This window comes from Somniosus microcephalus, chromosome 33 (assembly GCF_052327205.1).
Source record: "Somniosus microcephalus isolate GS21.2 chromosome 33, FLI_Smic_1.0, whole genome shotgun sequence".
NCBI classification, from domain to species: domain Eukaryota; kingdom Metazoa; phylum Chordata; class Chondrichthyes; order Squaliformes; family Somniosidae; genus Somniosus; species Somniosus microcephalus.
Window position 1 is genome coordinate 31,024,761 of NC_141019.1, and position 13,353 is coordinate 31,038,113.

At 47.9% G+C, this 13,353-nt stretch overlaps 1 protein-coding gene across 3 annotated transcripts in view; it reads right to left on the reverse strand.

The window, feature by feature from the left end:
* The window catches only part of LOC147097089 (bromodomain adjacent to zinc finger domain protein 2A-like), a 145,209-nt gene that overhangs the window by 25,641 nt on the left and 106,215 nt on the right, over positions 1-13,353 (reverse strand). For all 3 annotated transcript variants that reach the window (XM_085972904.1, XM_085972905.1, XM_085972903.1), the window contains exons 10-15: positions 11,815-11,876; positions 6,983-7,156; positions 4,381-4,635; positions 2,400-2,614; positions 1,569-1,643; positions 248-437 (exon numbers count right to left, since the gene is read on the reverse strand). In XM_085972904.1, coding sequence (XP_085829030.1) covers positions 248-437; positions 1,569-1,643; positions 2,400-2,614; positions 4,381-4,635; positions 6,983-7,156; positions 11,815-11,876 — 971 coding nt within the window. The remainder of the gene's footprint in view (positions 1-247; positions 438-1,568; positions 1,644-2,399; positions 2,615-4,380; positions 4,636-6,982; positions 7,157-11,814; positions 11,877-13,353) is intronic.

A 13,353-nucleotide genomic window follows, 5' to 3' on the forward strand; every position in this document is an offset into this window, starting at 1 on the left:
ACACATGTGGCTGAGCATCAAATATCTGCCAGAGTGATCTGCAGAGAACGATGACTTTCGGGGTCGGGAGAGTGGCTTTACTTCACTCTTGCATACCTCACAGCATCAATCACAGAGGGGCACACTTGAGGAAGTGCTCCTTTATTTGCTGGATCAGGTAGGGAATATACATGACACATACTGGGAAGTTAGACAAAGGGGAAAAAATAATTGGTGGTTAAAAGAAATAGCCTGAAACATCATTTACCTTAATTCCTTCTGTCCTTCTTTCTGATGATTTCTCTTTCGTTTCCTCCTTCACACTCTCCTCGTCCCCATTGGCCACTGCAATACTGTTGTGGTCTTCTTCGGAACTGAGTCCTTGTTTCCTTCTCCTGCCCTCCACAATGCCTTCGGGCTCTCTAATTCCTTTCTTCTTTGCCAGAGCTCTCTTTAACCTACCGATCACCAGGAGAAAGAAACCACACAAAATAAATGCCTTTCACCTCAGTTTGTGTCCCCTTAAAGATCTGCAGATAGTCATAGCCCAGAGCGGAGAGATTCTCCTCAGTAACACCTCCTGCAGCTTGGCAGGAGTGAACAAGCCTTTTACTTGTAGCGAGGCTGAGAAACAAAGCAATTTGCTGTATGCAAATAACTCCCACACAATCTTAGGCCAGAGAGAGGAATCTCATAAAAACCTTAAATCTGGTCCCAGGTTAGGGGCAAATCGTCCACACCTGGAGGATGTACAGAGGTTATTAGACTGCGGAGGGCATCACAGTCAAACCCAATCTTTGGTCACCTGATGCCAACACACACCAAAATAATTATAAACCCTGGCTGGTTTCTCTGTCCTGACCCAGAGGCTGATTGTATACACCCACTCCTGCCACCCTAGCTGAGATTAGGTAACTCAGGACAGACCTGGGATTGAGCCAGGAACCTTTTGGTGTATCTGGCTCAGTAAGCCACTGAGCCAGCAGGAGCACAGTGATTGTGATTTACACTTTGATGACATCCTGGGGAAACAATGGATTGGAAGGGTTACCGAGCCTATGAAACAGCCAGTCTTGCTTGGTTAAGGAGTGTGTACGTACTAAAGTTAGTTCAGCTCCCTCACAGTGAGCTTTCAGAATACCTTGATGATGTCAGCATTCACAGCTTGAAAAACAAACAAAAAATGGCCAGAATGAACAATGCCAGGCACCAGAGTACGATCCAGGTTCATATTCACAATTCACCACTCTGCTAAGGCACAATCTTAGTTGTGTCACTGTGGGAGCGGTATGGAGTGCCAGAATGTTTCCCACACCAAGGGGTTGGGGGAAGATTTTTTTTGTAAATCAGAGGAAGAGTTATCACCACCTCACTCTCGCACGTCCTTCTGATGAGCTCAGACACCTGGGTGTGTACCACTCGTTCACCTGCTGTTAATGCCACAGTTGCCATGTTGCCTGGGGCGAACAGGAAAAAGGGATGGAGGAGATTAACATATTTGGTCTCTAGGAGGAGTCCCCGAGGTCCAGACTCGCTCTTTAAATTAAACCTTCTTTTGCTTCAAGTCAACAGGAAGTGGAATGCCTTACCTCCTCAGTTTGCCTTCCACAATCCACTTGTTCTTCCGAATATTGGCTCGATGGTCTATGTTTTTATCGATTTCCCTGCACAGAGTTAAAACAAGTTGAGAGACATGCTTTAATATCAGCGATTTCTTCACAGGAATGTTTTGTATCTTGTCTTTGAATCCTTTTATCCTGGTTATTTGCTTTCTTTTAGGTTCTCCATTCCCATTGGTTGGTTCAGAGGGCAAGGTGACCTGGTGCAAGGCCTCTGCCAAGACTGCCCCCAAAACAGCTACGAGGAGTGCGGCCCAGGCTGACTCATCCTTCAGTTTGCGCCTACCCCAACTCACGTTGGAAAAGGATACGGGTTCACACCAATGTTCCCTCTAATTTTTATTTTAGGTGCGCGGTCCCTTTAACTGGCTGCACGGCCCATTCAAATTTTTTGCGCATGCACGGTTTCTTCCATTGAAAAGCCGGTGAGTGGCCTGGGCAGGACCTCCAGACCGCTGAGCGGCCGCGCAGCTTAGCGAGAACGTTGGTTCACACCCTCAATTTTCCGCTCCGATTAGTTCCCAATCTTAACCGTATTGGCACCAACTCGGAGACAAAGTGGAAAATCAAATGAGTCACCCTGAGCCTGGTTTTAGACACACATGAAGAAAGATTCACAGCTCCACAGTTGTGGTAAGTCATGTCAGAGCCAGAGAGAGAGAAAGCGACTGAGATCAGCTAACTCAGCACAGGCCAAGAACTGACCATTCCTCTTTTCAGTGTTTCAGCGGAGCCAGTATTAACTACATTCGATGGCGGTCTCTTCTGTAAGTTAAGCATGTTGCATGTTTTGTCGCTTACCGTATTACCACGCTGCTCCCCAGCAGCTCATTGACGAGGAAGGCCAACACTGCTGCCTTTTTGTCAGAACAATGTGCCTGGAATGATTTGCTTTTCAGACCTTCACACAACTCGGTTTCAGCACCATAAGCCTCCAGGAAAATCCGCAGCACTTCTGACACATTCTCCCGGTTAATTCCAATGTCACAGATTCGCTCCCCGAGAAATGTTACTGACTAGAAAAGTGAAGGATTTGATTGGTTATCTTTTGCTCAGGATTGTAGAGGTATGGTAACAAGCAACACATGTCAGTAACACACACGTCAGTGACATACGACACGTGCAGGCGACACGCATGTGCAGGCAACATGTAACATACAAGGCTTTTTCCAGTTCTACAAACAGCAGTGGTATAGCAAGATTCTACTGTAAAGAGATTGCACAGAGGATAACACATAGGGTGGAAGGCGTTACATGTGGAATAACACAGTTTGAAGATTGCTATATAGAGGATAACACACAGGCTGGTATGTTATATTGGATCATACACAGACTGTTTCACACAGGCTGCAGTGTTTTATATACACAAAGCCCAGAGACAGATAGGGAGACAAAGAGACGTACATTTAGACGCTGTATTTCACAGCCTCAGGATGCTCCAAAGCACCCCACATGGATTGATTGCTTTTGAAATATAGTCAGTGTTGTTAAGTCGGCAGTCACACCTTGATGTGTTGTTGCCTTGAAACATATTCTTCCAGCCCAGGTTATTCTTTCTAATGCTGGAGTTTGTGAAGGGTACAGTTTCATTCCAGATTCAGCAAATTGTTTTTATTTTCCTACTGGAGGGGTTTGTGAGTGCAGTCTGCTGACTTACACAACAACAACTTGCATTTATACAGCGCCTTTAATGTACAAAAATGTCCCAAGGTGCTTCACAGGAGTGTAATCAGACAAAAATTGACACCGAGCCAAAGGAGGAGATAGTGGGAAGGGTGACCAAAAGCGTGGCCAAAGAGGTGGGTTTTAAGGAGGGTCTTAGAGGAGGAGAGAGAGGCGGCTAAAGGCACGGCCACCAGTGGTGGGGCAGAGGGAGCCGGGGGGGGGAATGCACAAAAGGCCAGAGTCAGAGGAATGGAGAGTTCATGGGGTTGTGGGGCTGGAGGAGGTTACAGAGATAGGGAGGCGATTTGACTCCGTGATTTGAAAATTCCCAATCAGAGGGAATAATCTATTCACCTGTCAAAACCGTTCATAATTTTAAAAACCTCAATAAAATCTCCCCTTAGTTTCTCAAGTCTCTCCTCACAACTATAGTTTCTCATCCCTGGCATCATCCTGGTGAATCTACGCTGTACACTCTCTATGGCTTTAATGTCATTTCCATAATGGGGTGGCCAAACTGCGCACAGTAATCTAGCTGTGGCCTAACCATTGTCTTCTACAACATATTACTTTTTTTGCCTTTGTACTCTATGCCTTTATTTATAAAACCTAAAATGCTAAGGTTTTTTATGGCTTTACCTACCGACACACTAGGGAGTGATGGATGTGAATCTCTAGGTCTCTCTGTTTATTTGGGTCATCCACCCCCTTTCCATTGATGGTATATTCCCCATCCAAAATGATTTACCTCACACTTCTCCACATAAAACTGCATCTGCTACCTGCTCGCCCATTCTGTTAAACCTCTCTATGTCTTTTATAGTCCTTCTCCCTGTTTGCCAAACCCCCTACCTTTGTGTTGTCCGCATATGTCAATATCATACTCCCTACACCCAGTCCAAATCATCTGTATATATTGAGCACAAAAGTGGACCCAGCACTGACTCCTGGGGTACAACACTTCCAACCCATCTCCAATCCGAGCAACGCCCATTAACCCTAACCCTGGTTTTCCTGCCCGTCAACCAACTTTCTTTCCGTGCCGCTCCATTTCCCCTTGTATGGTTTTCGCGGAGCATTTGGAGCACATTTGTCAGCACTGGTTCAGGTTCCGTACCTGGTATTTATGAGGCAATCCTGGATCGACCACTGCAATGTGGAGTAATCTAATCAGCAGGTCCTGGAGATCACCCATATTGTCTCCAACGTTCAGCAGACCTTCCTGGAGTGTGTTCAAGGTGGGCACATCCTTGCTGGTATCGAAACCGAGCACCTTGCCATAGTTGTGCAGAAACTCAATGACCGTGAGACAGTCGGAAAAGGCACGGCCAGAAAGTACCAGGCCTGGAATGGGGACAAACTCTGGTAAAGGCTGTAAGAAAAAATGGCAGGAATACCTATTAACATAGCGGAGTTCCACCCACCGTACCCTAGTTATTATAGCATCTGCATCACAACATTGCTAGTTGCCTGGGGCAACCTACTGTAATATATAAAGCCAAGTTAAACAGCTACCTAACTAGTTTGACTTCCCCGCCGCCCACCCCTGAATTTACTCGTCCCCTTTCTCCCCTCCTTCCCTGAAGGTGCTGACCTTTGCTGGGGTACAGCACTCTGGATTGCTCAGGAGTCTCCAGGAATGAAAGATTAATCTCCAGGACACTGCAACACGCACCCCTGGAGAAATATCCTAGCATTAAAACAATTGTGGGTCGTTTTTTTCTCCATTTTCTTAGAAAAATGTCATTTATTAGTTATCAAAAGGGGGATAAAGGCTGTTTGACTGGATGGGGGGAGGGCTGGAGGTCATGTGAGGAAATCTCCAGTTAGCAACTACCTCTGGTACCTCACCCAAGTGGCCATTCTCCATATTTAGGCCTCGATAGTGAGTGTTTACTGAATTCTCAACACGGGAGCGTATCACAGCCAGGCCCAATGCTGGCCTCACGTGCATAGCTTTGAGCATTGGGCCAGTGGGTGGTAATCAGAGTGACTTGAGTTTTTCACTCCTGAGCTCCGGGGCGCCGAGGTCACTTGTACCACCCCAGATCAGCCAACTCAGCACAAAGCAGCGACTCAGCGACTAAACGCACTGCCTGGTGTGATACTAAAACCCCATTAACTAGAACGCACCCAGGTTTGATTCCCTGGTTTGTGCAGAGTTACCTGATCTCAGCTGAGATGCCAGTGCGGGTACGACATCCTCATTACTATAAAGTGACTCTCACTGGGAGTGTGTGAGTGTGAGTGTGTGTGTGTGTGTGTCTGTCTGGGGGTGTCTGTGTGTGAGAGTGTGTGTGTCTGTGTCTGAGAGTGTGTGTGTCTGTGTGTATATGAGTGTGAGTGTGAGTGTGAGACAGGATCAGGCTCAGTTGAATGGCCCAGTGACACTGCCTATCTAAGCTCCCAAAGGAAGCACGGACACTTGGTTGAAGTACTGGAGGGTGGCCGGCTCCCAGAATAGCACTTTGTGGAGAGGTGAGAAAGTTGGGGGTGGATGGGGGAATGAACGTTGGGATCTATCGAAGGAGTATTGTGTGTATTAAATAGAACGTATTGTGAGCCTGGGGGGAAAAATTCGGTTGGTTTGTGACATGAATCTTGTCCTTCATGTGGAAATGACTTATGAAATGATACTTGGCGGCCTGCTGGTGGCGCTGTCCAGGGAGAGTGTAAATACTCGGGCACGGGCCCAGCTTGCTCAGGACATTCTTTAACAGGAACTAGTGAAGGACACAACTAGATCTCCATGTTGAAAAACAGTTGATTAAAGCCTTGTTTAATACTTAGACCAAGTGCCTAGTAGTTTTCTTAAGAGGGCGCTAATGGGGCGCAAAGCAACTAGCGCCCGTGCGCGATGATGTTTGCGCCGCTCACGAAATTAACTAGACATTTTGCGGCGGCGCTAAACACTACCGCCACGATCTCCTGCGCCGGCAGATCATGACGTCAGTCGAGTGTGCAACGCCCCGGACCGGATATTGAGTGGCGCTCCCTGCCTTACCGCCTGCCACTAGCAACGACAGGTTGAGGGGAGCGTTTTGCAGTTGGGATGGGACTGGGGGAGCGCTATTTAAAGGCAGCCGCTTCCTGCCTTTTTTTGTCGGCGAAATTTTTGCACCACGCATTCTGAGTGAGAGAGTGAGAGAGAGAGAGAGACTGCAGGAGATATTCAAAGCTGTGTTGAGGAGTTTTGGGTACTGAGCAGCACTTTGCAGGTTCATTCTGATTTGATCTTCCTTGCATCGATTTAGAAGAGACTATGGGGGCTGCACTCTGAGCTCTTTCCCTGGGCCTCTCCATTGTTCTTTCCAGCAGATTTGATGTACAGGTCTCTCCAGGCTGAGATTCAAGGCTGCAATGAGTAGGGTGTGGATGGAGAGCAAGATCGACCCTCCCCTCTAAGAACTGGCCGGCGCCAGTGTGTCTGTGTTCCATTGCTGACTGACATCACATGAGCTTCGCCAGCGCTCTGAGGTAGCGCCTCGCTCCTCGGCCTTTGCGCGTTAAGACAGGTGTGTAGCGCCTGATTTAGCGCTCCAATCATCTCCAGGGGCGATAAAAGCTAAGTTTGTAGTCGGAGGCGATAATTAGCGCCAGGCGCTAAACTTTGCGCCCGGCCGATAATTGCGCCCCAAATGGGGCGATACTGAATTTCTCCCCCCTGGCCTTTTCCTTTAACAGTTACTCTTTGGGTTTGGCCCGTGGTGATGGCTTACCTTGTGATCAGTCAAATACAGGTCTTCGGTGGGTTTCCTCATCTCCTGTAGGAGCTGCAGCCTCTGCTGCTTCTGTTTCAGTCTCTGCTGCCTCTTCACCTGCTTCTCCTTCGGATTCTTTTTCACCCTTTGTGCTCTTTGTATCTTCGGTCCTGGTTTGAGTTTGGCCTGTCCCTGTTGTAAAGGAGGGTAAAATGTCAGGGGAATCATGGCATCTTTATCTTGACAATTTTCACCCTCCCGAGGGTGTTGGCTCCTGCTGGTGTACAGTTCCATGCACACTCTCTGGCCATAAGTCATAAAATTTAGACATAAAATATAGGATTAAATTGTATGTGGAGTTTCTTGTTTTTTTCTCTATAATGGTTTTGAGTAGCTGAACCAACCAGCTGAAAATCTTAACTTGAAAGTGCACTGATTTTAAACATAAAAATCTGTTTAATTGCATTCCTTAATTTAGTGGTGGGAATATTAATGGTGTGTGGGCCTAGACAGTGAGGCTGGAATTTTACCAGCGCTCAGAGGGCGGGTTTGGAGGTGGGTCCGCAGTCAAAAATCACAAAGATTGACAGTGGGTCAGTATCCCGCTGTAAACCCGCCTCCTCGTCAGTTTCCCAAGTGTCGGGTCTGTCATCCCTGAACAGACCCGACACCAAGCGGCGGGTCAGCCAATTTAGTTACTTAAAAGCTTGTTAAAAGGTAGTTAAGCACCATTTTCCCATGTACTTACCATTTTACCAGGTTTTTAACAAGGTTCCCGGAGAGCGGGTATCACGTCAGGTAAGTATGTCATGTTCTCAATGACTCTCCATTGCTCTGAATAGGTGACAGCTGCAAAAGTGGTATAAAAGCTACCATTTCACAGCTGTTCACTTTCCAATCTTAGAAACTTGAGCCTTCAGGATTTGGAATACACTTTTCAGCTTTATGCAGGTTGGAAGTGTTTGGAGTAAACTCTCTATCCATTGTCACCTCCTTGCAGCAACCTCTCTCACCACTGACAGATCGCTTCTGTCATCTCAACCTCACCTGCCATCTATTCCAGCAGCATCGGTGCCCTTGAAAAAATCTCACCTCGGTCCTCAGAATCCCACCACAATCAGCCCCAACACCAACATCACCGGGCACACCAGCATCACCAACCTGCTCCGCAATCACCTAATGCTGCACAGGACACAGGGCATCAGCACCCGACACCAAGGATGGCCTTGCCATGGCCAGATTTACTTCACTTGACGCTGTACACCCTGGCTGCCACATGATGCGCCAGGTTGGCACCACCCCACACCAGCACCATAAAGCATCCCTGCAAAGCCCAAACCATTCCTTTCACACTCATCACCATTGCGGAGGGCACTGTTATGTCTCACCATTCACTGCAACTCACTAAGCCACTTCCAAAGGTGCACACAAATCTGCCCAAGAAGGCAAAGTGTGGAAAATAAAGATTTCAATGTTTAGCAACACATTAACAGAAACTTTACATGAACATTGGTGAAAATACCCAAGTGCCTACCTTTGTGTGTTGTTAGTTGGTATGATTGGACAAGGATGAGGGCGAGTGAGAGGAGTGGCTAATGATGATGTAGATAGAGAGAGGGGGATGGGTGGAGGTGCAAAGTAAGTTGGTGTGAGTAAGGATGTGCAGGAGTAGGGTAAGGAAGGCAGAGTGATGGGGACGTGACGAGCAGGATGAGGTTGAGTGTGGGTTTGCAGTAACGTTTCGTGATCTACTGAGATCATTGAAAGGTTTGTGCCACTGCAGCCTGGTCATCCTGACCACATCCCTGCTTGTGTCCTCCTGTGCAATGTATAACCAGGCTGTGTTGATTTCCTGGGGAGGTCTCTTCCGCCCATGGGAAGGGAAGAGAACCTGCCTGCGTGCTGTGACTCCCTCCATAAGCATATGCAGAGAGTCATGGGAGAACCTGGGTGTAGCCATGCACCTTTGTGCAGTGCTCGTCAGTGTCTGCAGCACCTCAATGCAGTAGAACAATGACAGCACAAATATCAAAATGAATGTGGACGCGGCCCCTTTAAGGAAACCGGCTGATGACGCGTCATCAGACCTGCTTCCTTTATAATTGGCCGGGATCCTCGCAGGTGGGCTTAACAAGCCCAATCAATGGAAAATTCTTCTCACAGAGCGCAATGGAACCGGGGTCACCGTCTGCCACCTACCTCGGCCACACTTAGCCCGCCTCGGTAGGCAAAATCACGGCCCGAGTGTCAGCAGGCTACACCACACTTCAAAGCCAAACCCAATGCTGTCCTTACTTGACATCCACACACATTCTCACGTTGCAGCATGAGTCATCAGGAGCAGGAACATTAGCCGATATCCCCTCTTCTTAACTCAAGGGGAACTTGGAGGTGGTCGTGTTCCCACGAGCCTGCTGCCCTTGTCCTTCTAGGTGGAAGAGGTCGCGGGTTTGGGAGGTGCTGCCGAAGAAGCCTTGGCGAGTTGCTGCAGTGCATCTTGTAGATGGTACACACTGCAGCCACGGTATGGCGGTGGTGGAGGGAGTGAATGTTTAAGGTGGTGGATGGGGTGCCAATCAAGCGGGCTGCTTTGTCTTGAATGGTGTCGAGCTTCTTGAGTGTTGTTGGAGCTGCACTCATCCAGGCAAGTGGAGAGTATTCCGTCACACTCCTTACTTGTGCCTTGTAGATGGTGGAAAGGCTTTGGGAAGTCAGGAGGTGAGACACTCGCTGCAGAATACCTAGCCTCTGACCTGCTCTTGTAGCCACAGTATTTATGTGGCTGGTCCAGTTAAGTTTCTGGTCAATGGTGAGCCCCAGGATGTTGATGGTGGGGGATTCGGCGATGGTAATGCTGTTGAATGTCAGGGGGCGGTGGTTAGACTCTCGCTTGTTGGAGGTAGTCATTGCCTGGCACTTAAGTGGCAAATAACATTCGTGCCACTTAGCAGCCCAAGCCTGAATGTCGTCCAGGTCTTGTTGCATACGGGCATGGACAGCTTCATTATCTGAGGAGTTGTGAATGGCACTGAACACTGTGCAATCAGCAGCGAACATCCCTTATGATGGAGGGAAGGTCATTGATGAAGCAGCTGAAGATGGTTGGGCCTAGGACGCTACCCTGAGGAACTCCTGCAGTGATATCCTGGGGCTGTGATGATTGACCTCCAACCACCACAACCATCTTCCTTTGTGCTAGGTATGACTCCAGCCAGTGGAGCGTTTTGCCCCCCGATTCCCATTGACTTCAGTTTTACTAGGGCTCCTTGATGCCACACTCGGTCAAATGCTGCCTTGATGTCAAGGGCAGTCACTTACCTCACCTCTGGAATTCAACTCCTTTCTCCATGTTTGGACCAAGGCTGCAATGAGGTCTGGGGCAGAGTGATCCTGGCGAAACCCAAACTGAGTATCGGTGAGCAGGTTATTGGTAAGTGCCGCTTGATAGCACTGTCGACGACCCCTTCCATCAGTTTGCTGATGATCGAGAGTAGACTGATGGGGCGGTAATCGGCCGGGTTGGATTTGTCCTGCTTTTTGTGGACAGGACATAACTGGGCAGTTTTCCACATTGTTGGGTAGGTGCCAGTGTTGTAGCTGTTGTACTTTGGTACGACACAGATTTTTTATTAGGTAAGGGTATCGAGAGATATGGAACAAAGGCGGGTAAATGGAGTTTTAGGTACAGATCAGCCATGATCTAATTAAATGGGGGAACAGTCCCGAGAGGCTGAATGGCCTCCTCCTGTTCCTATGCCAATGTTCTACTGGGCCTCTTCAACTATGACATTATGCCAGCAAATGCAACAGGATCAGCAAGGTAAAACCAGCCAGCAGTATATTCCACTTTCTACAATTGTTACAGGGCTAATGAATGATTGTTACAGCAATGAAATGACATCGAATGTACAGCACAGAAACAGGCCATTCGGCCCAACCAGTCCATGCCAGCGTTTATGCTCCACTCGAACCAAATTCTCATCAAAGGTAATCCTCTGGATCTCCCCGAGCCTCAGGGGGGTTACTGCTGTGGTCGATACACTGTCTGGTACAGTACTGAGCCACAGAGAGCAGGGAAGTCCCCAGGTCAATCCCTGGACTGTGCCGAGTTAACTGATCTCAGCCGGCGTGGCGGTGGGGAACGCTTCAATTGGCCTTAGTATCTGTACACTAAAGGAGAGGGAGAAACAGCCAGAGTCCCTGCTCCTGATGCAGTAACAAGTACACATGTCCAGGCTCATACATCAAGAATGGACCCTTGAGTGAGGTACCAGGGAACTGCTGGCACCCGTGGACCTGTATCCCAGCAAGTCAGGACCTTCAGGAGAGAAGGTAAAAGGTAATCCTTATTTAAGGTGTCTAGGTTCTGTCAGCTCCTGCTTACTGTTTAATTTTCTCACTGTGCATATGCCAATCAAAACTCTTGAGTGGGGAAGAGAACTAACAGCTAAACATTCTTCCTCTTTGCACCCAGTGTCAGACCCAGGCACGGGTTAGATGCAAGTCAGAGCTCCCTCTGGACTGCCTTAACCCCAATCTCAGAAAACGCCAACATCAGTGTGGCAATCTACTGCACAAGCCGCCCTTGCAGCCTCTCTGACGAGCTTGGCCAATTAGTGTCAATTAGCACTGAATTATGTTTTATTTCCAGCGTACTCAGGTCTCCAGGCAACTGGGTTGAAAACCCACCTAAGCTCATTTCATGTCGAACTTTTAGCAGCTGTCAGCTGAGAAGGCCTTTATCCCCAGCAGCCTAGGCCGCACTCAAACCCACTACCAGCCCCCTGTGTCCTGTATCCCTGCTGGCTGAATTCAAATGACATTTTAATGAGGTTTTCCATTTCAAATACCTTTTGCTTCAATTTATTCATCAATGCTTTCAGCTTCTGCTTCTCTTTTTCATTCAGAACAGCTAAAAGTAAAATCACAAAGAGAAGTGGATTAATCAATCAGCTTTCAATTATACTGTGTCCAATCGAACCAGAAAAAAACAGGGGGAGCAAGTAAATTCAACTCTGGCAGGGTAGGGTGAGGGGGGGCAAAACGGGCAGCCTCAGAGCTGCTGCCAGTTATACACCCGCCCAAATCGGATAACGGGCAGCCGATCTGATAACGCCTGTTTTATGCCCCCCGCTGTGCAAAAACATCTGCTTCCCGTGGCAAAACACAACTGTTCTATAGGAGGAGTGGGGGAGACTGCCCTATTTAAAATGTCACGGGTCTGCGCCACTCGCCAGCTGAGAGGGCTGGGCATATAACCTGCTCCCAGCCCTCGGTGACCAGTCTCAAAAAGGTGGAAGGGAGTGGGCTACACCCAATGCCTCTTCCCCCTCTGGGCAAGCAACTCACCCTAATCGCCCTGGTAAGATAATGAACAATCAGGAAGCATGTGAGTGTAATAAAATGTGAGCTATATTTCAGCAAAGCCAAACCACAATTCAAATCAGCCTTAATTATAAATAATCTATTTACTGGGCTTCATTGTGAAATGCTGGACAGACTGCGGAAGGATCCATTATTGAAACCCCCAAGGGAGCCTCTCAACACTCAATACAGTTTCACCTTTACCCTGGTAAATGAGCAGAAACCCCACAGGATTAGCAGGATCATTCCTGCGCCTAGCATTAAAGCCTCACTTGCCAGGCGCTTATTGGCTTGCAAGCAAGAAAAGACAGGGGAGCGGCGCAATCAGCGTCACCGAAGGCAACATTGTTACATCAGCTTCCTTATATGGCTAGCCGTGCATTCCTAGTGCGGTGGATGACACTTGGCCTGTCTCGATATGGGAACTGTAACTTGGGTTGTTGCAGGTCCTGTACACCTGCGACAAAATGACGGACAGGATCACACGGAATCTTTCAAGGAATTCTCCAAGGTAAGGCTCTATTCCCACAAAAATACACTTGCACTTATTTAATTTTTTAAATAAAAATAAATCGTTCATAAATTAAAAGTTACAAATCTTGTCATGCACCAGCATCTTTGCATCACTTATGAAGCGGGATTTTTTTTTTTTTTTTAATTCATTCACGGGATGTGGACACCGTCGGAGAGGTGGTGAGCCGTCTTCTTAAATACAACCGAGTGGCTTGCTCGGCCATTTCAGAGGGCAGTTAAGAGTCAACCACATTGCTGTGGGTCTGGAGTCACATATCGGCCAGACCAGGTAAGGACAGTAGATTTCCTTCCCTAAAGGACATTAGTGAACCAGATGGGTTTTTACAACAATCCACTAGCTTTTTATTCCAGATTTAATTAAACTGAATTTAAATTCCCCAGCCCTCTGGATTACTAGCCCAGTAATATAACCACTATGCTACCATGCCCCTAAAGGTGAAAGGTGATGTCTCAGTGGGCAGCTTTGCCCCTCCCAGTCGCTCTACTGAAAT